Source organism: Hippocampus bargibanti, linkage group LG05 (genome assembly GCF_051943395.1).
Source record: "Hippocampus bargibanti isolate YZ-2025 linkage group LG05, ASM5194339v1, whole genome shotgun sequence".
NCBI classification, from domain to species: domain Eukaryota; kingdom Metazoa; phylum Chordata; class Actinopteri; order Syngnathiformes; family Syngnathidae; genus Hippocampus; species Hippocampus bargibanti.
Genome location: NC_142738.1, coordinates 29224581 through 29250657, shown reverse-complemented (window position 1 = coordinate 29250657; position 26077 = coordinate 29224581). Strand labels below are relative to the sequence as shown.

The 26077-nt window shown below is 43.3% G+C and overlaps 1 protein-coding gene across 1 annotated transcript in view; it reads left to right on the top strand.

Annotated features, from left to right (window-relative positions):
- Positions 1–26077, top strand: part of LOC148898428 (voltage-dependent calcium channel subunit alpha-2/delta-4-like) — a 60859-nt gene that overhangs the window by 3604 nt on the left and 31178 nt on the right. The window contains exons 2-11 of the mRNA XM_088995967.1: positions 3829–3945; positions 4675–4734; positions 4871–5033; positions 5108–5239; positions 5685–5745; positions 15975–16125; positions 18766–18855; positions 18948–19061; positions 19140–19218; positions 19297–19430. Of these exons, the coding sequence (XP_088852093.1) occupies positions 3829–3945; positions 4675–4734; positions 4871–5033; positions 5108–5239; positions 5685–5745; positions 15975–16125; positions 18766–18855; positions 18948–19061; positions 19140–19218; positions 19297–19430 (1101 nt within the window). The remainder of the gene's footprint in view (positions 1–3828; positions 3946–4674; positions 4735–4870; positions 5034–5107; positions 5240–5684; positions 5746–15974; positions 16126–18765; positions 18856–18947; positions 19062–19139; positions 19219–19296; positions 19431–26077) is intronic.

Below are 26077 nucleotides of genomic sequence, written 5' to 3'. Positions count from 1 at the left end.
GTTGGTCGCCAACCAGATCATGACACATTTCGTATTTGTACCTACAGTATGTTGTCTTAATACTGTAATAATGCTGTATTTTTTATGTATAAGTGTTTTCTTTAAGCCACTATATAAATCTAAATATAAATGAATATGAAATATAAAATCATAAAAACGAGACGAAAAGGTACAGTAAAGTCTCGTTATATCGATATCGGATATATCGATAGTCCCGGTTATATCGATACTATTTCTATGCACGCACGGAGAAAATTACATGCAAACAGGGTCGGATATATTGATAGTCCCGGTTATATCGCTATTTTTTCGGACTCCCTTGAATATCGATATAACGAGACTTTATTGTATAACATTTATAAAGGAACTTTACAGTAAACAGTCTTGTATACATTACAAGTACAGTTATGGAGTGAAAAAAATCGATCATACAAAATATAAAATGATAAAAATGTCATCAAATTTATAAATGAACTGTAAACAGTTTGGTGTATATTAGTATTCAATAGAAAACGTTGCTTAAAAACAACAGATTGACATCGTATACTATCTTGTCATGTAAACATCACGTCGGCCATTTTGAATGGATTTTGACTTACAACCCTTTGACTTACGACCATTTTGTCAAAACGGAAACCAGTTCTAACTCGGATGTTACCTGTATTTCATTATATAATCATTCTGATAGAACGGTTGCCGCAGCAGTCGCAATTTTCATCCCTGGGAGGGCCACGGGGCGCGCTCTTGGTCCAAAAATGACAAGTGAACTGCTGTGGCATGCATCCCTGCTGTGTGGTTGCATTTGTTTGGAGTAAGTTCTCCAACTTCAAAACTACAGTGATGCCCGTGAGGACAGCAACAACAAAAAAAATGGTTTTGTATTTCTAAAGTGCGTGTTGTGTGCAACGGTGTGAGGACATTTTACAAATTAACACTTGTTACATACGCAGGTGTGTGTGTGTGTGTGTGTGTGTGTGTGTGCGTGCGTGCGTGCATGCATGCATGTATAATCCTCTTAGATGAAAGGGACCGTCTGTCCAATGAGGCGCCGTCGTCCCTTTTCGTCCTGCGTGCCCCTCACCGCTTTCCCACCGTGGACGAGGACGAGGAGGGTTTTTTTAATCCAAGTGGATTATGCAGCAAATTGGACGAGCGGCTGCAAAGTCTCCAGCAGGGCGCCGTCCTCTCATCGGCTAGACCGCCGGCTGATTTCGTGAGGTCGAACCTGGAAGAACTCGGTAGAACCCGGTAGCAGGGAGGGATAGGAGGGGCAGCCATCCTGGGACGAGCGTCGAGGAGGACAATGAGCCTTGACGAGGACCCTGAAGAAGCAAAAACTTGATGAGAACGAAGCCAGAACCCTTGTCTGTCCTATTCAAGTTCGCCCCACGTGGTCTTCCCAAGTGAGTCCGGCAACAGGATGAGGAACGGCTACCAACTGCAGCGAGTTGCAGGGTTCGTCCTGTTGTGGATCTGCGTTCAAGCTCAGATGAAAATACCACCAGAAACGTGAGTTTGTCTTGTTCCCTTATCCTAAACTTAACTGCAGCGGGTGAAGGAAAAGCTTCAAAATGCTGCGCATCGGGAGCGTCTTGGTTCCCAAACCCAAAATCCTACTGCTAGTGAATGACTGAATGAGGATCCTAACTTTCCCAATGTGAAGGAATGCATCTGGTTCCAAACCCCCCTGAATTCCATCTTCATGTTTGAATGAATCAGGTTCCCACTGGTTGTGTTTCTACTGTGAATTAAATCCTCATCCTGAACCGAACCCTCCTAGAAAGCGATCAGGTTAAATCTAGTTCAGATATAGATCTTTCTGTTACCACTTCAAATGAAATCCTCATCTTGACCCGAACCCTCCTGGAAAGGAATCGGGTTAAATCTGGTTCAGATCTAGATCTTTCTGTTTCTACTGCAAATTAATTCCTCATGCTGATCTGAATACTCTTGGAAAGAGATCAGGTTAAATCTGGTTCGGATCTAGATCTTTCTGTTTTTACTGCAAATTAAATGCCCATTCTGACCAGAACCCTCCTGTGGCGTTGACGTCCACTACCTCCTGTGTCTGGAGGGAATCGGACTCTGCCCTTTCCCGACTCACTTAGTCAATGGCCCAGATTTGGCAGCCTCTAACTGGCCCACATATTTAGCCGCCTCTTGACCGTCTGTCATTTTGTCCACTCAAACTGCTAATCTGGTTAATCTGCGTTAGCGCGCCGACCACCCACAGTCTCTCGGCTTCGGGACTGGCTTGCAAACTTGGCTGCTGACAAATATTTCACAATGTTCTAAAATGCTTCCAGAATGGTCTCGAATGATCGGAGAATGTCGCAGGGTATTACAAAATGTCCCACAGGGTTCTATAATGTCCTTAGCGTCACAGTGTCCCACGGTATTGTAAAATATCTACCCCACAATGCATGGAACATTCCAGTAGAGTACAATCGCAACGTGTGATTTATGATTCCAAAATACCCGCGGGGCTCGTCACACCCAAATTTCTTTCACTCTTAAAGGATAACCGACACCTCCAGACAGGTTGTGTCCATAATTTGTAAAATCACTTCAAATGACTTCTACTGAGTGCATTTTACAAAAATCACCGCATATAGCTATATTTAAGTTTTAAGACACGCACTGAATATTCAGGAAGTCTTGTTTTCGAGTTGATGACGATCCCCACGTGACGTTGCGTTTGGAACGCCCCTGACCGAGACACAATGCATTTTGCGGTACTTTGTTTGGATGAAAACTTCGTGTTGATCCGTGATGATGGTGAAATTAGAAGGAAAACACATAAATAACGCAATGGTGAATCGTTGTGTGTTGCACCAAGACAACTATTTGATATTCGCTGACACAAATTCCCAGCAGACAAATCAGCCCATTTCCAACGGAGCTTGGGCGCCATCTTCTGCATTTTCTGGGTGCTACATTGTTGTCATTGACGGATCGAATTCATATGGGAGGACTCCTTTAATCGATTGCAAACATTTATGCTTTCTTCTTCAGAACTATTTGAATCATATTCATAACTGGATGAATAACAAGAAAGCATCTTCTCCAAATCTGAAGTCATTGTTTTGATTCTTGAGCCAGGCAAGACGTCTTGGCGTGACGTCACAAACTGGGGGCGGGACTTTCTGAAAATCCCCAATTTGCAGCTCAATTTGTTGCAAATTTAGCACACTTTAAGTCATTTGTGTTCAATTACCTGAAATGTATATGCTTGCGAATTTAATGTTTGTGAGGCGAAAACTTTGTGAGCTAAAGCGTTCATAAGTCAAAAGTATCACTGTATTCCCAAATTCTATGATCTTACGTCACGCCGCATTGTTGTTGTCCATCAATTGAATGACAAATGAAATGTTTGTGTTGTGTATTGTAGAGTACATTTAACGTTGACTTGTGTTACAGTGTGCAGACGTGGGCATCCATTTTCTCCTCACAGCTACGAGAGCTTTCCACCAAGTATTCTGGATCGCTTCTTCTTCAAAAGGTACAACTCTTGTCGTTGACGACCTGCGATGGCCCCGATGCCGCTTTGACTCGTCCGACAGTGAGAAAGTGAACCGGTGACTCAAGGTCATGTGACTTGGCTGATTCCACATCAGATTTAGGTGACCAGGATCACCGAGCTCCAGATAAAGTGCCGCAAATCCCTCATGACACAAATAGCCTCACCAAAGAGGGTTAGCTTTGTTTCGCTCCGTGCTAGCGAGCGCATCTCAGCTAGCGCCGTTTGTTAGCCACACCGAAGATACCAAGTTGGAAAATACGGGATTTCAGAGATTTTGTGTGTGTGTATGTGTGTGTTTGTATCAGAAACTAAAAGACGTGGAGTCCATCATCAAGGTGGTGGAGGTGGACGGAAACGATCTGGTCAAGGATTACGCGGACCGGATTGAACGCATGCTGGGCAGCAAAATGAAGTCGGTCAAGGTATTTTGTAAAAGTACAAGTCTGCCAAGCAACAAGTTGTAATATGTGTCAAAGGAATTTTCTTCATCTCCGGAATTTATTCCATTTCAGAATCAAACTCAGAGTCTTAATCAGTACCAGAACCTGAATCTCAATCTGAATCAAACTCACAGTTTTAATAAGAATGAGAATCAGAATAAAATTCAGAGTCTTCATCAGAATCTCAATCTCAATCAAAGTCAAAGTCTTAATCAGTATCAGAATCGGAATCTGAATCTGAATCTCAAGATGATTTAAACTCAGTCTTAATCGGAACACGAATATGAATCAGAATCTGAATCAGAATCAAACCAAGATTCTTCATCAGGATAAGAATCACAATAAGAATCTGAATCTGAATCTGAATGAGAATCAGAATCTGAATCAAACTCAGTCTTTATCGGAATAAGAATCTGAATGAGAATCAGAATGAGAATAGGAATCTGAATAAGAATCTGAATCAGATTCTGAATCAGATTCATAGTCTTAATCAGAATAAGAATCTGAATCAGAACCTGAATGAGAATCAGAATGAGAATCATAATCAAATTCAGAGTCTTAATCAGAATCTCAATCTCAATCAAAGTCAAAGTTAATCAAAGTTAATCAGAATCAGAATCAGAATCAACATTTACAATTGACCAGACACCAAAATAAATCTAAACCAAATGAATATTAATATTTAAAATCTTGATGGTTTTTGTCTTTCAGAGACTTGCCGAGTCGGCAGAAGATGCTGACCTCTACCATGATTTCAACGCTTCCTTAGAGGTAGGCGTGTGCTGCTGTTTCCATTTCCCGAACCGTTTCATCCCAACGGTGGACGCAGTGGAGTCCACCGCCCCACGCGTTATATTGTTTGACCAGATGCTAATTGAAGATTTTGGCTAATTGTCCCGTTTGCCAGTTTGACTACTACAACTCGATGCTGATCAACACGGTGGACGAGGATGGCAACTTTGTGGACTTGGGTGGCGAGTTCCCACTGGAGGAGAATGAGCACTTCAACAAGTTGCCTGTCAACACCCAGCAGAGTAACGTCCAGGTGCCCACCAACGTGTACAACAAAGGTCCGATTCCCTGCCCCTCGGTGACGTTTGTCCCCGAGTTTGTCCAGACGTTTGTCTCTCCGTCCGTCCGACAGACCCCAACATCCTCAATGCCGTCTACAACTCGGAAGCCCTCAACGACGTCTTTGTGGGCAACTTCCTCAAGGACCCTACGCTGACCTGGCAGTACTTTGGAAGCTCCGCCGGTTTCTTCAGGATATACCCTGGTAAGGGAGCGACTCTTGGTGTCACCACATGCACACATCTGCTGCATATATGTGTGTGTGTGTGTGTGTGTGTGTGTGTGTGTGTGTGTGTGTGTGTGTGTGTGTGTGTGTGTGTGTGTGTGTGTGTGTGTGTGTGTGTGTGTGTGTGTGACTAAAATAGGCCTTGTCAGAGTGGTACTCTGACGAAGGCGGAAGTATACGCCGAAACATGTAAGGTAATCGAACACCTAAAAAAATCCACTTTCTGTAAGAAAATAATCTGTTGTAAATTAGGCCTTGTCATTCATAGGTTAAGTGTACAAATTATTGAAGCGATGTGCATTGGATTCTTATTTAGATTTAGATTTTTTTAGGATTAAGGAACCAATAATTAATAATAGATTTGTTCATGAAAAAAATTTCTTTATGACAAGAATGAATCCTTTCCAATGCGTTTCTGTTTCAGGCATCAAATGGACACCGGACAGCAACGGCGTGGCTGCTTTCGACTGCAGGAACCGAAATTGGTGAGCCAACCCCCCCCCCCCCCCCTCCCTCCTGTTATTTGTTTCTGTATTTATAGCTTTTTGTATTTAAGTATTTGTGTGTTTGTGTTAATGTATTAATGTACTCATTAATTAATTAATCTTTAATTACCTTATTTATTTATTTTGTAATTTATTTATTCATGTATTTGTTAATTTATTGATTTATTACTTTATTAATTTATTTTATAATTTATTTTGTAGTTTATTTATTTGTTTGTTTATTTCTCTATTTATTTAGTCGATTTATTCATTTGTTTATCTGTTTATTTATGTTTGTTCATTATTTATTTATGTAGCTAATTTATTTTTATGTATGCACAGTGGAACCTCGGTTTTCGAACGACTCACAGTTCGAACAAATCGGAGTCCGACCAAAATACTCGAGAAATTCTTGCTTCGTAGTTCGAACAACAATCGGATTTCGAATGCCGGTACGACGCTTGTGTGCGTACGCTAGGATGGGATGCTGAGCGGCGTACGGGTGTATCGCTCACTTCATGACCAACTGTTGTCGCTTGCAGACGTGCTGCGTTTTGCTCTTGCGTTTAATATAGGTGGACGAAGAGTTTTAGCCTCTAATCATGCCTCCAAAGAAAGTAAGTGCTTCTACAAGAGAAAAAAAGAGAAGTAGTGCGTACAACTATTGCATTTAAGAAAGAAATAATAGCAAAATATGAAGGAGGTGTGCGAGTGTCTGATCTGGCTAGGGCAGGGGTGCTCACACTTTTTTCAGCAAGGGAGCTACTTTTGAAATGACCAAGTCAAAATGAGCTACTCATTATATTTATTGAGAAATATAGTGAAGATTATTGCAATTCATGTTGATGTATATCCGCGTATGTTGCACAAAACAACATAATTATGTCAATTGTTTGCCATTACCTGAGTTCACTCTGATAACTGGCAGACGAGACAACCGCACTTCAAAATGTCATCGTGAAAAAAAGTGATCGTCTCATTCCAAATGAAAGTGATACGTTTTTTTCTTCTTACTTGGTCCAGCTCTTGCACTTTTTTATACTCTATCTTACGTTTAAGGGGAAAAACCGAGCGAAAAATTAGGATGTAACTAACGACATCCTTGTTCACTTTGCAACAAAGGGCCGTTGTTTGAGCTTGCAGTGGGTCTCTCAATGAGATGTCATTTGATTGGTTCTCCGGTGTATCAATCAAATAAAGGGATGGCTGATTGGCTGACGTCAAGTTTTTTTCAAAAGAACACTTGATTTGTGAAGCGTCAGTTCCTGACAATCACCTTGTCTTGCGATCTACCAATAGTACCATGGAGATCGATTGCTCGATCACGATCGACCAATTGAGCACCCCTGGTAGGGAATACAGCATGGCGAAATCTATGATCAGTACGATATTAAAGAATAAGGACGCTGTGAAATCTAGTGATGTGGCTATGGGAGTGAGAGCAAGTGTCATTGGATAGATATTTTAAGAGAAAAGAACATCCTGTAGCCGAGTCATCCGTAGCAAAGAGATTTGAACGTGTGAGCACCCCTCAGACAGAAGAGCTCCCCGAAGTTTTTATGGAAGGGGACTCTCCTTCCAAACAATAAATTTCCTTCCTCCGTCCACCTGCGCCTTCTGCTGACCACCACAAAGGTAAAAAATCCTATTCATAATTCTTTTCTTTACGAACGTACAATTAGCCTGGGTTACATTTATGTTTATGTTATTTGTGTCTTTGCCATTTTGCTTAACATTTTCTGAGATATACTTTGTTTTATATGTGTTGGTCAGCATTTTAATGTGCAATTTCATGCATAAAATAACGTATAAAATAATGTACTAAAAAGGTAAACATTCAGGGTGTTGGAACGGATTAAAACGATTTACATTATTTGTAATGGGAAAAATGATTTTGGTGTTCGAACAAAACGCTTTTCGAACAGGGTTCTGGAATGGATTATGGTCGAGAACCGAGGTATCACTGTATTTATTATTTGTTTTTATATATGTATCCATGCATGTATTTAATTATTTATTTGGTGTTCTGTTTGTTTATTTTTGTTTATTTATTTGTTTATATGTATCTATTTTGTCAATGTATTTATTTGTTTGTTTATGTATGTATGTATTTGTTTATTATTTACTTATTTGTTGAGCTATGTATTTATTTATGTGTTTTTTATTCTCATATATGTATTTTTATTTACAGTATTTTCCGCACTATTAGGTGCACCGCATTATAAGGCGCTACAATAGAGGCTGGGGTTACGTTATGCATCCGGTACGAGACGCTGCTTAGACGGTGCTGCGCGAAAGGGAATGTCAACAAAACAGTCAGATAGGTCAGTCAAACTGTATTAATAGATTACAAATCAGCTTTCTGACAACTCCATTCACTCCCAAAATGATTAAACAACTGTGTTATGTCGGAGGAATGAGGAGACGACTTGCCTGTGAATGGTCTTTATTTACAACTGCGTCATTCTCAACTTGATGCCGTCAACAACCCTGCTATAAGACACTGCCGTAACGTCATGTGGCACGTCATGTGGCAGTGTGGAATATAATGTTTTATGTTATTTTACAACAGATTCTTCACTTACAGACAGTGGCTTTTTTTAGGTTTTCAATTACCTGACATGTTTCGGAGTATACTTCCGCCTTCGTCAGAGTGTCGCAGATGTTGTGAGAAAATACAGAACAGAGCAGACATATTAAAAACGGCCAAACCCATCCATCCATCCATCTTCTGCCGCTTATCCGGGGTCTGGTGGCGGGGGCAGCAGTTTCAGTAGGGAAGCCCAGACTTCCCTCTCCCCAGCCACTTTTTCTAGCTCGTACTGGTGGATCCCGAGGCGTTCCCAGGCCAGCCGGGAGACATAGTCTCTCCAGCGTGTCCTGGGTCGTCCCCGGGGTCTCCTGCCAGTGGGGCATGCTCGGAATACCTCACCAGGGAGGCGTCCAGGGGGCATCCTAATCAGATGCCCGAGCCACCTCATCTGGCTCCTCTCTATGTGGAGGAGAAGCGGCTCGACTCTGAGCCTCCCGGATGACCGAGCTTCTCACCTTATCGCTAAGGGAGAGCACGGACACCCTACGGAGAAAGCTCATTTCGGCCGCTTGTATCCGGGATCTCGTTCTTTCGGTCACAAACCATAGCTCGTGACCATAGATGAGGGTTGGGATGTAGATCGACCGGTAAATTGAGAGCTTCGCTTTTTGTCTCAGCTCCTTCTTCACCACGACAGATTGGTACAAAGTCCGCATCACAGCAGACGCCACACCGATCAGCCTGTCGACCTCGCGCCCCCTCACACCCTCATTCATGAACAAGACTCCCTGATACTTAAACTCCTCCACTTGAGGCAAGATCTCCTCCCCGACCTGGAGAGGGCACTCCACCCTTTTCCAACTAAGAACCATTGTCTCAGATTTGGAGGTGCTGATTCTCATCCCAACCGCTTCACATTCGGCTGCACAACGCTCCAGAGAGAGTTGGAGAGCTCCGCTTGAAGGCCCCAACAGTACCACATCATCTGCAAAAAGCATAGATGCTATACTGAGGCCACCAAAACGGAACCCTTCAACGCTTCAGCTGCGCCTAGTCCATAAAGGTTATGAACAGAATCGGTGACAAAGGGCAGCCTTGGCGGAGACCAACCCTCACTGGAAACGATTCTGACTTACTGCCCGCAATGCGAACCAGACTATGACATTGGTCGTACAGGGACCGAACGGCCTGTATCTGGCGCTCCTGTACCGTATACTCCTGAAGCACCGTCCACAGAACTCCACGAGGGACAAGGTCAACAACAGATGATGGAGCTTACATGCTCTCTACCACCTGGAGCAGTGTCCTGGAGGGACGAGCGGACAGCGGGGGGGCATGACTTGCCTGTCAGATCTGACAGGTAGGTCACGCCCTCATAGTAACATCAGCTGAAAAAGGTGTGTCACAACAACATCCGTGACACTCTGACGAAGGCGGAAGTATATGCCGAAACATGTAAGGTAATTGAACACCTAAAAAAAGCCACTGTCTGTAAGTAAAGAATCTGTTGTAAATTAGATAATGTATCTAGTAGACAGTATGAACTTAACACAACGAGTGTGTCATATACTACAAACTGTTTTATTATTTTCTCTGAGGTAAAATATTCGTGACAGTTTATCTTTTAAGAACAGCAAGCTATAACATGTAGTCCAACATGTATATCACATATAGAGGAGGGGAACTTTTCCTCCAGTCAGTAAACATGTAAAAAACATTCTGTTGCTGTTACGGTAAATTAAACGTAACAGTAAGTGCAATCACAATATACAGTAAAGTCTCGTTATATCGATATCGGATATATCAATAGTCCCGGTGATATCAATACTATTTCTATGCACGCACGGGGAAAATTACATGCAAACAGGGTCGGATATATCGATAGTCCCGGTTATATCGATATTTTTTCGGACTCCCTTGAATATCGATATAACGAGACTTTACTGTACTAACACTCTTACAGGACAACTGACGCCTCCGGACAAGTTGTGTCCATAGTTTGTAAAATCACTTCTAATGACTTCGACTGAGCGTATTTTACAAAGATTCCACCGCATATAGTTATATTTTACGTTTTAAGACTCACGCTGAATATTCAGGAAGTCTTGTTTTCGAGTTGATGACGATCCCCACGTGACGTCACGTTTGGAATGCCCCTGACCGAAAAGGCAACAGACAATGCATTTTGCGGTACTTTGTTTGAATGAAAACTTCGTGTTGATCCGTGATGATGGTGAAATTAGAAGGAAAACACATAAATAACGCAATGGTGAATCGTTGTGTGTTGCACTAAGACAACTATTTGATATTCGCTGACACAAATTCCCAGCAGACAAATCAGCCCATTTCCAACGGAGCTTGGGCGCCATCTTCTGCATTTTCTGGGTGCTACATTGCTGTCATTGCAAATTTCCCCATTGTGGGACGAATAACGATTTTCTGATTCTGATTGACGGCTTGAATTGATATGGGAGGACTCCTTTAATCGATTGCAAACATTTATGCTTTCCTCTTCAGAACTATTTGAATCATATTCATAACTGGATGACTAACAAGAAAGCCACTTCTCCGAATCTGAAGCCATTGTTTTGATTCTTGAGCAAGGCATGACGTCATGTCGTGACGTCACGAACTGGCGGCGGGACTTTCTGAAAATCCCCAATTCGCAGCTCAATTTGTTGCAGTTTTAGCACACTTAAGTCATTTTTATTGGTGTTTTGTATTCGACTAAAAATAATGATTAAAAATAGTTTTGGGTATTTTAGATGCTATAAAACGTTTTTCTGATGAAAGCAATAACAATAACAATAATAACTCTAAAGCAATCGCATAATAACTGTTGTTCACGCGTTAATGTCCATATTCACAATATGACCAAACTTGTTGAACTGTAAACACACAAAGGAAACAGGTAAAGATCCGTGAAATCCTCATAGACGAATCCCTGGAATTCTTCCGTGTCCGAATTGAACAGCTGAGCGAATGCGGCATCCAACACGCCCGTCTCATCCAAGTTGTCATTCGTGGAATCAGTGTCGCTGTTGTTGTCTGGCAGTTCGGTGACAATTCCTGCCTACTTGAAAGCGCGGACCACAGTTGAGACAGATATATCAGCCCAGGCATGTACGATCCACTGGCAGATAGTGTCCCCGTCTTGGTGACCGTGTGTTCGCCTCCTGTCATTCACTGCTGCCGCGCAGTTCGCAGTCTAGTTTTAAATGCTCTGTTGACACATTGTAATATATCCCAGCATGCACCGCGCGCTACTTCTTCTACGCGGAAAAAAAATCTCGGCTGCTTACCGTAGTTGCGAGACTTGTTGCGGCTCAATATTGATCCATATATAAGGCGCACCGGATTATAAGGCGCATGGTTTTAGAAAAGCTTAGCTTTAGAAAAAAATGAAGACTTTTAGGTGCGCCTTATAGTGCGGAAAATACGGTAATTATTCATATGTTCTTTTGTTTATTTGTTCATTTGTTTATATATTTATATGTCCCTATTTATTTAGTCAACTTATTTGTTTATTCAATTTATATTGAGAAGAGAATTTATATAGAGAATATATATATATATATATATATATATATATATATATATATATATATATATATATATATATATATATATATATATATATATATATATATATATATATATATATATATATATATATATATATATATATACAGTAAAGTCTCGTTATATCGATATCGGATATATCGATAGTCCCGGTTATATCGATACTATTTCTATGCACGCACGGAGAAAATTACATGCAAACAGGGTCGAGATATATAATATAGACTCCCTTGAAATCGATATACTGTATATATATATATATATATATATATATGAGAATATAATATATTATAATATATAATAATAAATGAGAATATAATATATAAATTATAATACAGTAAAGTCTCGTTATATCGATATCGGATATATCGATAGTCCCGGTTATATCGATACTATTTCTATGCACGCACGGAGAAAATTACATGCAAACAGGGTCGGATATATCGATAGTCCCGGTTATATCGCTATTTTTTCGGACTCCCTTGAATATCGATATAACGAGACTTTACTGTATATAAATTCTCTATTCTTCCAACTATCGGCCAATAACCTGTCTCTCCACAACATGGAGCAGCTCATGTCAGGCATCATTGTGGTTAAGTGGACACATGGATCAACACGTGAGCAAAGCACATAAAGGCATTGGTAGAGATACTAGAGGTGCCAAACATCAGCTGCTGGTTGACCAAACAGTCGCACAAGACTGCAGGTCCCGACATACCAACCTGTGCACGCCTGGATTGATTACAAGAAAGCATATGACTCGATGCCACACACATGGATCACTGAATGCTTGGAGTTGTATAAGGTCAACAGGACCCTGAGAGCCTTCGTTGCAAACTCAATGAGGATGTGGAAAACCACACTTGAAGCCAATGGCAAGCCACTAACGCAAGTGTCCATCAGATGTGGCATATACCACGGTGATTCACTCTCCTCACTGCTGTTCTGCATAGAACTCAACCCCCAGCCAAAGAAACGCCAAGACAAGCTATGGATACCACCTCAGAAATTGAGCTACAATTAGTCACCTCCTCTACATGGATGGCATAAAGTTGTATGCTAAGAGCGAAAGGGACAGACTCCCTGATCCACACAACAAGGATCTACAGCAGTGACATCGGGATGTCATTCGGGCTGGAGAAATGTAGTCGGATGGTGACTAAGAGGGGCAAGGGAGTCCACACTGAAGGGGTCTCACTCCCTGAAGGAACAATAGCAGACATTGAAAACAGCTCCAAGTACCTCGGTATACCACAGGCCAATGGCAACTTCGAACTAGCAACAAGGAAAGCGGCGACGACCAAATACCTCCAGCGAGTGAGGCAAGTCCTGAGAAGCCAGCTCAATGGCAAGATCAAGACCCGGGCAATAAGCAGCTATGCCCTGGCAGTGACCAGATACCCTGCAGGAATAATAAGGTGGCCAAAGGAAGAGATTCAGACCACGGATGTTAAGACCCGAAAACTCCTCACCATGCACGGAGGGTTCCATCCCAAGTCCAGCACCCTGAGACTGTACACAAGCCGTAAGGAAGGAGGCCGGGGACTCGTGAGTGTGAGAGCCACTGTCCAGGATGAAACATCCAAGCTACATGAATACATCAAAGAAAAGGTTCCAAATGATGACAATGGGGAACAGAGGATGAGGTGATGGAAGAGGGACAATCATGGGAGGAAAAGCCCCTACACGGGATGTACCACCGAACCATAGCAGAAGTGGCTGATCTCAAGAAGTCCTATCAGTGGCTCGAAAGGGCTGGCCTAAAGGACAGCACAGAGGCACTCATCCTGGCTGCCCAAGAGCAGGCCCTGAACACCAGAGCCATCGAGGCAGGGATATACCACACCAGACAAGACCCAAGGTGTAGGTTGTGCAAAGAGGCACCTGAGACAATCCAACACATAACTGCAGGGTGTAAGATGCTGGCAGGGAAAGCCTACATGGAGCGCCATAACCAGGTGGCTGGCATAGTCTACCGAAACATCTGTGCGGAGTATGGACTGGAAACCCCAAGGTCAAATGGGAAACACCTCCCAAGGTGGTGGAGAATGACCGAGCAAAGATCCTGTGGGACTTCCAGATACAGACCGACAAGATGGTAATGGCCAACCAACCAGATATCGTGGTCATAGATAAAGGGGAAAGGAAAGCCGTTGTCGTGGATGTAGCGGTCCCGAGTAATGGAAACATCGGAAAGAAGGAACATGAGAAAATCGAGAAATACCAAGGGCTCAGAGAGGAGCTGGAGAGAGCCTGGAAGGTAAAGGTGACAGTCGTGCCTGTGGTGGTCGGAGCACTCGGGGCAGTGACCCCCAAACTCGACGAGTGGTTGCAACAGATCCCGGGAACAACATCGAATATCTCGGTCCAGAAAAGCGCAGTGCTGGGAACAGCACGGATACTGCGCAGAACACTCAAGCTTCCTGGCCTCTGGAGCTAAAATGGGGGACAGACACCACCCATATATATATATATATATATATATATATATATATATATATATATATATATATATATATATATATATATATATATATATATATATATATATATATATATATATATATATATATATATCCTCAGGTTGGGGGGAGCAGAGTACTGACTAACGACTGGCCTGATTGCCCCACTTCGACCGGTAATACTGATGAGGTGATACTGGTCAAAGTGGGGCAATCAGGCCAGTCGTTAGTCAGAAGAGTAGGAACTATCAGTGGGGCTGCAGGGAGTGGTACTCTGCTCCCCCCAACCTGAGAGCATGGACCTATCATAGCAGAGTCTGACACTGCCATGTCTGGACAGTAGGGGTATATAAATAGGGCCTAAACTACTAAGACTTTAGTTGGATAAGAAGCGAAACGTCCGACACCTTCAAAGAAGTACAGATGACGGCTGAAGAAACCTTTTCATTCATCTAGCTAATATATTTATGTACTATGTATTTATTTGTTTTTTTTTATTTGTATATATGTATCGATGCAATTATTTAATTATATTTGGACTGTTTATTTACTAATTGGTTTATTTATTTGTTTATTTATTTATGAATTTATTCATGAATGTATTTATTCATTTGTTTACTTGTTTATTTTGTAATTTATTTATTTATTTTCCTATTTATTTATTTCGTCTGTGTAAGCTCTCAGTCGTACAGGATTGGCCTATTACACCCACTCCCCCGGTATCACCTCATCAGCATAACGACCCTCATCAGCATTGCGAAAGTTGCCTAACCTGTTTTGCCTGAACAGGCTATTGTATGAACGATCCAAATTGAACCTCACACCACCAGACCGGTTTAATGAAGGATTTTGTTGTTTTATAAGAATCGCCTCTTTCACCCCCCTTTCAAACCATCTATGTTCTTTCGCTAAGATTTTAACCTCATTGTCGTCAAATGAGTGGTTGCTAGCTTTTAGGTGCAAATGTACTGCCGATTGGGGCCCACTAGTATTATCCCTGCGATGTTGATAAAGTCTTTTTTTGAGAATTTGTTGAGTCTCCCCAATGTACTGCTCTTTACAATTTTCATTCTGGTCTGGACATTAGGGATATATAAATGGGGCCGATACGACCAGTCAGACTTTAGTTCGCTGACGAAGCCTCTTGGATAGGAGGCGAAACGTCCGAAACCTTCACTTTTGTACAGATGACGGCTGAAGAAACCTTCTCATCGATATTTATTTATTTGTTTGTTTATTTTATAATGTATTCATTTGCTTCTCTATCAGGGACAGTTATTTATTTATTTATTTATTTATTTATTTATTTATTTATTTAACTGTTTGCATGCCTTTGTCTTTATGTATTTATTTATTTGGTTATTTATTTGTTTATTTATTTATGTCGTTCAAATGGCTGTGCATTTCCCTTTATCATAATGTGAACAAATTTGGACTAAAGTAGTGCTTTTCTGCCTGTTGGTGGCAACTGGGTGCCATGGAAGCATGCGCAAATGTGTTGAGGAGTTTCATTTTGCACAAACGAGTGCTTTGCTGCCCCCTTTGGGTCTCGTTGGTGCGAAAGAACGACATGATCCTGGTTGGGAGCTGCCTTCCCGTGACATCTGCTAGTAATTCGGGTTGTGTTGTGTGGGTCTCGCTTGGCTCAGGTACATCCAGGCGGCCACGTCGCCCAAAGACATCATCATCATGGTGGACATCAGCGGCAGCATGAAGGGCTTGAAGATGACCATCGCCAAGCACACCATCAACACCATCCTCGACACGCTGGGGGAGAACGACTTTGTCAACGTCATCGCCGTGAGGGAACCGCGCTCGCTCAGCCGCATACACGCCACAGGCCTTACACGTGTGTGTGTATGTGTGTGTGTGTGTGTGTGTGTGTGTGTGTGTGTGTGTGTGTGTGTGTGTGTGTGTAGTACACGGATTACGTGCGTTACGTGGAGCCGTGCTTCAAAGGAACTTTGGTCCAAGCTGACCTGGACAACAGGGAGGTAACCTCTCCGTCACGCAAATGCTAAATAACACTCGTGCATTCACCGACGAATTATAGACCGGCTTCAAAAGAAAAACGAGTAAACAAACAGATGTACAGTGATACCTCATTTTACGAATTTAATTGGTTCCCAGAAAGTGTGTGGAAGGCAAAAAGTTCGTCTGCCAAACATTTATTTCCCATAAGAAACCAGAAAGTCCCGCCCCCAGTTTGTGACGTCACGCCAAGACGTCTTGCATTGCTTGAGAATCGAAACAATGGCTTCAGATTCGGAGAATATGCTTTCTTGTTACACCTCCAGTTATGAATATGATTCAAATACAGTAAAGTCTCGTTATATCGATATTCAAGGGAGTCCGAAAAAATATCGATATAACCGATCCTGCGCCGAACTGCATTAAACAAAAGCCGCCAAAAGAGGGCAGCCAAGCGCCATATAAGAAACGGAGCTGGCCATTAGCTCCCTTTTTTTTGGGAGATGTTCCCCCAAAGTTGCCTCAAAATGGCACATATAATTCTTTAATGATTGTAAACATGTATGCTTTAATCTTCAGAACTACACATCGGCTGTCCTTTAATACACAGTATGGAATGTTAATAATTTTCAAAATCATCGCGCTTCAGCAGACAAAACAAGAAACATTGTTGCAAAAAACGATTGCATTCATATACAGTACAGTGGGCATGTACATAACACAACAGGGAAACTGCAACGCTTACATCTTACTGTATTATGTATACAATTTAAAAAAGTCCTCAATCTTCTTCTGCTTCCCATTTTACCTTTTAACACAAACACTTCAATCTCGTCTGCTACACACGAGCTAGCGTCTGAAAATGAAAATGGCTCTGCTACACGGGTGCTGGGCACGTAACCAAGTCACCTGACCAAGTTGACCAATGGCGCGACCGATGGCGTGTCACGTGACAAAGTCACACGGCCAAGTCGACCAATCGCGCGACCGATGGCGGCTCATGTGACCAAGTCGACCAATGGCGCGACCGATGGCGGCTCACGTAACAAGACACGTGACCAAGTTGACCAATGGCGCGACGGATATGTAGTTAGTAAGAAGAAAGCATACATGTTTGCAATCGATTAAATAATTTATTCCATGCCATTTTGAGGCAACATTGGGGAGAAACGATCACCAGAAAAGAGGCACAAAATGGCGACCTCCTGTGTCCACCTCCGTTTCCACAGGCTGATAAATTCCTTATATGGAGCTTGGAAGCCCTCTTCTGGCGGGTTTTGGGTGCAACACAAGGTTTTCAGACCAAACAATACAGCAAAATACATTGACGTGATGGCAGGACTGCTACAATGTGTCTTTTTTTTCGGTCAGGGGGCGTTCCTTTAGTGACGTCATGTACGGACTCGTCACCAACTCAAAAACAAGACTTCTTGAATATTCAGAACTAGTCTTAAAACAAAAAATATAGCTATATACGGTGGAATCGTATTAAAATACGCTCAGTAGAAGTCATTTGAAGCCATTTTACAAATTATGGACACAACTTGTCCGGAGACGTCGGTTGTCCTTTAAAACTACATAAAATATACCTTATTTTATGTATAATAAATGTGCTATTGTATTACAATGAAAAAAATAAACTGTACTATATAATAAAGTAGTTTTATTCACCTTTGTGATGGTCGTTGATGTAGTTGCCTCGATGATATCCGAGTGAAGTTGCCGTGGTTTCTCGGCCATAATAACCTCACTCACACTGTCCCCTGCTAGCTGTACTGAAAAACAGAAGTTTTTCAACCTCTTCTATTGCCTGAGACCATTGCTTAGACAACACTGAAACACCCTTAGCGTCCCAGTACCAGTACACTAAGTTGACCATTTATACGTGTGGCTAAGTCCCACAGACGCACACCACTGTTTTTTTATGATCTCCTTCTTCTGCTTGACCGTCATTTTGTTTTGTGTCCTCGACCATTGTTCCGAGTGGCTAAGGGTGTTTCTGTGTTGTCGAAGCAACGGTCTCAGGCAATGGAAGACATTGAAAATCTTGGATTAACGAAAAGCAGCTAGCAGGGGACAGTATGAGTGACGGTATTACCGCAAAGAAAGCACGGCAACTTCACTCGGATATCAAGAGGCAACTACATCAACAACCCTCAGAAAGGTCAATAAAATGACTTGATTATAGAGTACACTTTTTTCTTTCATCACAATACAATAGACCATTTATTCTACATAAAATAAGGTACATTTTGTGTTGTTTTAAGGCTTATTTAATAGAAAATTATGTTTTATGATGACCTGGGAACGGATTATTCTCACTTTAATGGTTTCTTATGGGAAATAAATGTTTGGCAGATGAACTTTTCGCCTTACACACTTTCTGGGAACCAATTACGTTCGTGAGCTGAGGTATCACTGTAGAGAGTACAGCGTTCTCACCTATTCTAAACAATCTTTGTGTATTAGCACTTCAAGCTACTGGTGGAAGAGCTTCACGTGAAAGGAGAAGCAAAGCTGAAGAACGCCATGAAAGAATCCTTCAAGATCCTCAATGAGGTTACGGAGGCTCGGCTTTGACATCACATGCACGCCCGCGTGCGCCACAATACGGGATAAACGGGGGTGTGTGGGTATGGGTGCGTGTGCAGGCTCGTGTTTTGGGTCAGGGCAGCATGTGCAACCAGGCCATCATGCTGATCACAGATGGGGCCATGGAGGACTTTGAGTCGGTCTTTGAGGAGTTCAACTGGCCTGAGCGCAGGGTCAGCGCACCCCCCCCCCCCAGTCACTTGGAGATTCACGCCCCCCTAACGCCATTCATCTCGTTTTTTCCGATTCAGGTGCGCGTCTTCACGTACTTGATTGGCCGAGAGATGACGTTCGCCCAAAACACCAAATGGATCGCCTGCAACAACAAAGGTGGACATTTTCTAACGTCCGTGTCCAGTCTTGTCACCAGTCTTGTGTGCGTATTTACACGCGTGTGCCTGCATCCAGGGTACTACACGCACGTGTCGACGCTGGCCGACGTGCAGGAGAACGTGATGGAGTACCTTCACGTACTGAGTCGGCCCATGGTCATCAACCACGACCACGACATCATCTGGACCGAAGCCTACATGGACACGGTGGTGAGAGCCCGACCCTGTCCCCCCCCACACACACCCTCAAATAAGCCACGCACGGGTGGATGGCGCTCGTGCAGGCGCGCCTCAGGGCTCCGCCTTCATCCTCTTCATCTTCATCATGACACTGTTTTGTGTTTTTCACCCTCATCCTCATCGTCTTCTTCATCCAACTGCCGTCAGCTTCCCAATACCAACGAGGTAATCGAGCTTTCAGCGCTACACACGCTTTGGGGGTGCGCCTGTGTTTGTGTGTGAATTTCTCTGGCTAGTTTTGTGAGGACTACTAGGATTTTAAATCTTATGTAGTGAGGACATTTTTGACAAGTGAGGACTTTTTGATCAGTCCTCAAGTTTTTCATCCGAAAGGCCTCTGTGTGTGTGTGTGTGTGTGTGTGTGTGTGTGTGTGTGTGTGTGTGTGTGTGTGTGTGTGTGTGTGTGTGTGTGTGTGTGTGTGTGTGTGTGTGTGTGTGTGTGTGTGCGTGTGTGTGTGCACGTGTGTGTGTACCTGTTAAAGTGTAAGTGTGTATTGTGATATCATGAGAGGCTAGCTCTCAGCGGGGCAGGACAAAGAGTGCAATGGGCGACAGGTTTGAATGCAAACAAAGATTTTAATAAGGAGTTTCAGGGGGAAATTCAAAGGCAAAAAAAGGCAATAATATTCCAATTCTTAAACAGTCTCTTTTGAGGTGAAACTGAAGATAGGGTTCTTTTCCATGTATTTTTAGGCCTCACCCCTTTTGATGTCCTTCCTAGGTAGCCTAGCCACCATTAGCGAGGTTCCAAATCCAGCGTTCCGTCCTAGGGTCCCAACTGGCGACGAGTTCCATGCAGCAATTCGTTTCTCGGTGTTCCTCCACAGAGGACAACAATGAAGCTTGTCTCCCTGGCCACCACACTCAGAAGCTCTCTGGCCTTAAAGCCTTGCATGCCGATCAAGCCATGATCAGCCACAGGTGTGGGGTTTGGGTTGCTGCCTTCCACCAGATGGGGCCAAAACGCTTGCTGGGTGGGGCCATCTTAGAGGAATATATTTCCCCTCCATGACCCAGCCTCTCATTACATCATAGTATAAAAAGGACGGCATCTGTATGTGTGTGTTTGCGTGTCTGCGTGAATTTGTATGGCTATTTTTGTGAGGACCACGACAATTTTATACCATACGTAGTGAGGACATTTTTGACAAGTGAGGACTTTTTGGTCGGTCCTCACATAATTTTCATTCTAAAGGCTTCTAAAGGGTCTATATATTCATCTCGTGTGTGTATCTGTTAATGTGTAAGTGTGTGTGAAAGGGAAGGTGTGTGTGTGCGTGAGAGAGAGAGAGAGAGAGAGAGAGAGAGAGAGAGAGAGAGAGAGAGAGAGAGAGAGAGAGAGAGAGAGAGAGAGAGAGAGAGAGAGAGAGAGAGAGAGAGAGAGAGAGAGAGAGAGAGAGAGAGAGAGAGAGAGAGAGAGAGAGAGAGAGAGAGAGAGAGAGAGAGAGAGAGAGAGAGAGAGAGAGAGAGAGAGAGAGAGAGAGAGAGAGAGAGAGAGAGAGAGAGAGAGAGAGAGAGAGAGAGAGAGAGAGAGAGAGAGAGAGAGAATTTGTATGGCTAGTTTTGTGAGGACACCTAGGATTTTATACCATACGTAGTGAGGACATTTTCGACAAGTGAGGACTTTTGGGTCGGTCCTCAAATTTTTCATCCTGAAGGCCGCTTTGTGTGTGTGTGTGTGTTTGTTTTTTTGTGTGTGTTGTGATATCATGAGAGGCGAGCTCTCAGCGGGATAGGACAAGAAGCGCAATGGGCGACAGGTTTGAATACAAACAAAGGTTTTAATAAAGGGTTTCAGGGGGGAATTCACAAGTAACAAAGGCAAGAATAGTGTCTCTTTCATTATTTAAATCATAATAAAGTCTCTTCTGAGGTGAAACTGAAGACGGAGTTGTTTTCCAAGAGTCTCTAGGCCTCACCCCTCTTGACGTCCTCCTCATGTAGCCTAGCCACCTTTAGCAAGGTCCGAATCCAGTGTCCTGTCGTGTGGTCCCAACTAGCAATGAGTTCCACGCGGCAATCAATTTCTCCACAGAGCACAGCAACAGAGCTAGTCTCCCCCGCCCTGCACACTCAGAGGCTTTCTGCCTTAAAAGCCTTTCTTGCCAATCAAGCCGTGATCAGCCACAGGTGTGGGGTTTTAATTGCTGCCTTCCACCAGATGGGGCCAAAACTCTCTCTGGGTGAAGCCATCTTAAGGGAATGTACTTGCCGTCCAGGACACAGCCTTTCGTGACAGCACAGTGTCTGTTAATGTGTCTTCTTCTTCTTTTCCTTTCGGCTTTTCCCTACAGGGGTCGCCACAGCGAATCAATGTCCTCCATCCATCCCGGTTTTGTGCATCCTCCTCTCTCACACCAGCTACCTTCATGTCCTCTTTGACTACATCCATAAACCTCCTCTGCGGTCTTCCTCTCGGTCTCCTGCCTGGCAGTTCAAGATTCAGCATCCTTCACCCGATATAGTCGTTCTCTCTCCTCTGGACATATCCAAACCATCTCAGTCTGGCCTCTCTGACTTTCTCTCCAAAGCCTCTAATATGAGTTGTCCCTCTAATGTACTCATTCCAGATTCTATCCAACCTGGTCACTCCCAAAGAAAATCTCAACATCTTCAGCTCTGCTACCTCCAGCTCTGCTGTCTTTTCTTCAGTGGCACCGTCTCCAGTCCAAACATCATGGCTGGTCTCACCACTGTTTTATACCTTTTTCTTTCATCCTAGCTGAAACCCTTCTATCACACATCACACCTGACATTTTTCTCCAGCCGCTCCAGCCTGCCTGGACACGCTTCTTCATCTCTTTTCCTCACTCTCCATTGCTCTGGACAGTTGACCCCAAGTACTTAAAATCCTGCACCTTCTTTATCTCTTATCCCTGTAGCATCACTCCTGGACTTGGATCCCTCTCATTCACACACATATATTCTGTCTTGCTGCGACTGATCTTCATTCCTCTCCTTTCCAGGGCATATCTCCACAATTCTAATTTCTCCGCCACCTGTTCCCTGTTCTTCCTAAAGGTCACAATGTCATCTGCAAACATCATGGTCCAGGGAGATTCTTGTCTAACATCGTCACATCAGTCACACCGACAGCACACCTCACAACTGTCCGACAGTCATGATACATGTCTTGCACTGCTCTGACAGACTTTTCTGTCACTCCAGACTTCCTCATGCAATACCACAGTTCTTCTCTGGGCACCCTGTCGTACGCTTTCTCCAGATCTACAAAGACACAATGCAATTCCTTCTGACCTTCTCTGTACTTCTCTATCAGCATTCTTAAAGCAAACATTGCATCTGTCGTACTCTTTTTTGACATGAAGCCCTACTGCTGTTCACAAATGTTCACTTCTGCTCTTAGTCTAGCTTCAATTACTCTCTCCCAGAGTTTCATTGTATGGCTCATCAACTTTATTCCTCTGTACTTAGTACAACTCTGCATCTCCTTTGTTCTTAAAAATGGGCACGAGTACACTTCGTCTCCATTCTTCAGGCATCTGTTCACCATCTAAGATCATGTTGAATAACCCAGTCAGGAACACCACCGCCACCTCTCCAAGACACTTCCATACCTCGATTGGTAAATCATCAGGCCCGAGTGCCTTTCCCCCCTTCATCCTCTTCAGCGCCCTCCTCACTTCATCCTTGCTAATGTTTGCTACGTCTTGGTCAACAACAGTCACGTCTTCTACTCTTTGTTCCTTCTCATTTTCCTCATTCATCAATTCTTCAAAGTACTCTTTCCATCTTGCCATCACACTACTGGTACCTGTTAACACATTGCCATCTATATCCTTAATCACCCGAACCTGCTGCAGGTCCTGACCATCTTTGTCTCTCTGTCTCGCCAGCCTGTAAAGATCAATCTCGCCTTCCTTGCTGTCCAGCCTAGCATACAAGTCATCATAGGCCTCTTATTTGGCCTTTGCCACCTTTACTTTAACCGTGCGCTGCATCTCCTTGCACTGCTGTCTACTCTCGTCCGTCCTCTCAGTATCCTACTTCTTCTTTGCTAACCTCTTTCTCTGTATACACCCCTGTACCTCCCCATTCCACCACCAAGTCTCCTTATCTACCTTTCCTCCACTCGATACACCAAGTACTTTCCGACCTGTGTCTCTGATTATGTTCGCTGTAGTTTGCCAGTCATCTGGAAGGACCTCTTTCCCACCCAGTGCTTGTCTCTCCTCCTTCCTAAATGTCATGCAACACTCTTCCTTTTTCAACTTCCACCATTTTGTCCTCACTTCAGCCTTTGGTTTCTTCATCTTCCTCACTGCCAGCGTCATCCTACACACCACCAACCTATGCTGTATGGCTACACTCTCACCAACCACTACTTTGCAGTCACTGATTTCCTTTAGATGGCGCCGTTGACACAAAATGTATTCTACCTGTGTACTTCTTCCTCCACTCTTATAGGTCACCCTATGTTCCTGTCTCTTCTGAAAGAACGTATTCACAATAGCCATTTCCATTCTCTTAGCAAAGTCAACCACCATCTGTCCTTCAGCGTTCCTCATCTGGAGTCCAAACTGCCCATCACCTCCTCATCATCTTTGTTTCCTGCCCCAACATGTCCATTGAAGTCTCCACCAATTACAACCCTCTCACTTCTCTGGATGTTCTGTATGACTTCATCAAAGTCCAACCAAAATTTCTCCTTCTCCGCCGGCTCACATCCTACTTGTGGGACATACCCACAAACAACATTGAACAGTACGCCTTCAATTTCTAGCTTCAGACTCATCATTCTATCTGATACTCTTTTTACTTCTAAGACATTCCTAACAAACTCCTCTTTTAAGATAACCCCAACTCCATTTCTCTTTCTGTCTTCACCATGATAGAACAACTTCAACCCTGACCCTAAGCTTCTAGTCTTGCTCCCTTTCCACCTGGTCTCCTGGACACACAGTATGTCCATTTTCCTTCTCTGCATCATGTCAACCAGCTCTCTACCTTTACCTGCCATTGGTCCTACATTAAAAGTTCCTACTCTTAGTTCTATACTCTTGGCATTCCATTTCTCTCTTTTCCTCCGGGCACACCTCCCTCCTCTCCTTCTTCGACCAACAGTGGTCCATTTTCCACTCGCACCCTGAAGGTCAACAGTACCAATGGCGGCCGTTGTTAACCCGGGCCTCAATCGATCCAGTATGGGATTCAGAGGTTTGATTTGCATATTGCATATGATTTGCAATTTTTTTTACGTCGGATGCCCTTCCTGACACAACCTTCTGTACTATGTCTGTGTAAGCTCTCAGTCGTACCGGTTTAATGAAGGATTTTGTTGTTGGGGTAAAAGAAGCGATTCTTATAAAACAACAAAATCGTTCATTAAACCGGTCTGGTGGGGTGAGGTTCAATTTGGATCGTTCATACAATAGCCTGCTTAGGCAAAACAGGTTAGGCAACATTCGTAATGCTGATGAGGTGATACCGGTGGGAGTGGGGCAAATAGGCAAATAGGCCAGTCGTTAGTCAGGAATGTAGGAACAATCAGTGGGGCCGCAGGGAGTGGTCCTCTGCTCCCCCCAACCTGAGAGTAGGGACCTGTCATAGCTGTGTCCGGCGCCGCCATGTCTGGACATCAGGGATATATAAATAGGGCCGATACGACCAGTCAGACTTTAGTTCGCTGACGAAGCCTCTTGGATAGGAGGCGAAACGTCCGAAACCTTCAAATTTGTACAGATGACGGCTGAAGAAACCTTCTCATCGACAACCCTCTGTATTTATCCGGGCCTGGGACCGGCACAACTGTTAATTGTGTAAGTGTGTGTCTATAAGTGTGTGTTTGTGGATAATGTGTGTTTATACATTTTTGACAAGTGTGTGTTTGTGGATAATGTGTGTTTATACATTTTTGACAAGTAAGGACATTTTGGTCGGTCCTCAAGTTTTTTATTCTAAAGGCTTCTGTGTGTGTTTCTGTTATGTGTATGTGTGTTAATTTGTATGGCTATTTTTGTGAGGACAATGAGGATTTTATACTATATGTAGTGAGGATATTTTAGACAAGTGAGGACTTTTTGGTTGGTCCTCAAGTTTTTCCTTTTAAAGTCCTCTAGAGCAGGGGTCCTCAACCTTTTTTGCGCCACGAACCGGTTAAATGTCAGACAATATTTTCACGGACCGGTGATAAATACAACAAAAGAAAATCCTACGACAGGCATGGAAACTGTTTTCTTCTTTCTTTTAAATATAATAATAAACGTGAATCCATTGTGTATTTTTAAACAACTTTATTAGCAGAGTCCTGGTAACATCGCGTCAACATGTAACATCATCTCTGCCCCTTAGCGCTCTATGGTCACCATGGTAATGTTTAAACGTGCCTTCAAAATAAGATACACCACAAAAACAAGTACAAAGCGCATGAAAAATACAACTCACTACAACTGAATTAGTGGGATCCCTGAGCTTGTTTCTCTGCAACGAGACAGTCCCATCTAGGGATAATGGGAGACAATGACACCCGAAGTGTGTTGCTTATGTCCAGTCTACTCCGTAGTTTTGTTTTGGTTGCTGTCACTGCAGAAAACCCCGCTTCCCACAAATAAGATGTCGGAAACTGCAACAGGATTTTCAGTGCTGTTGTGGCGGGG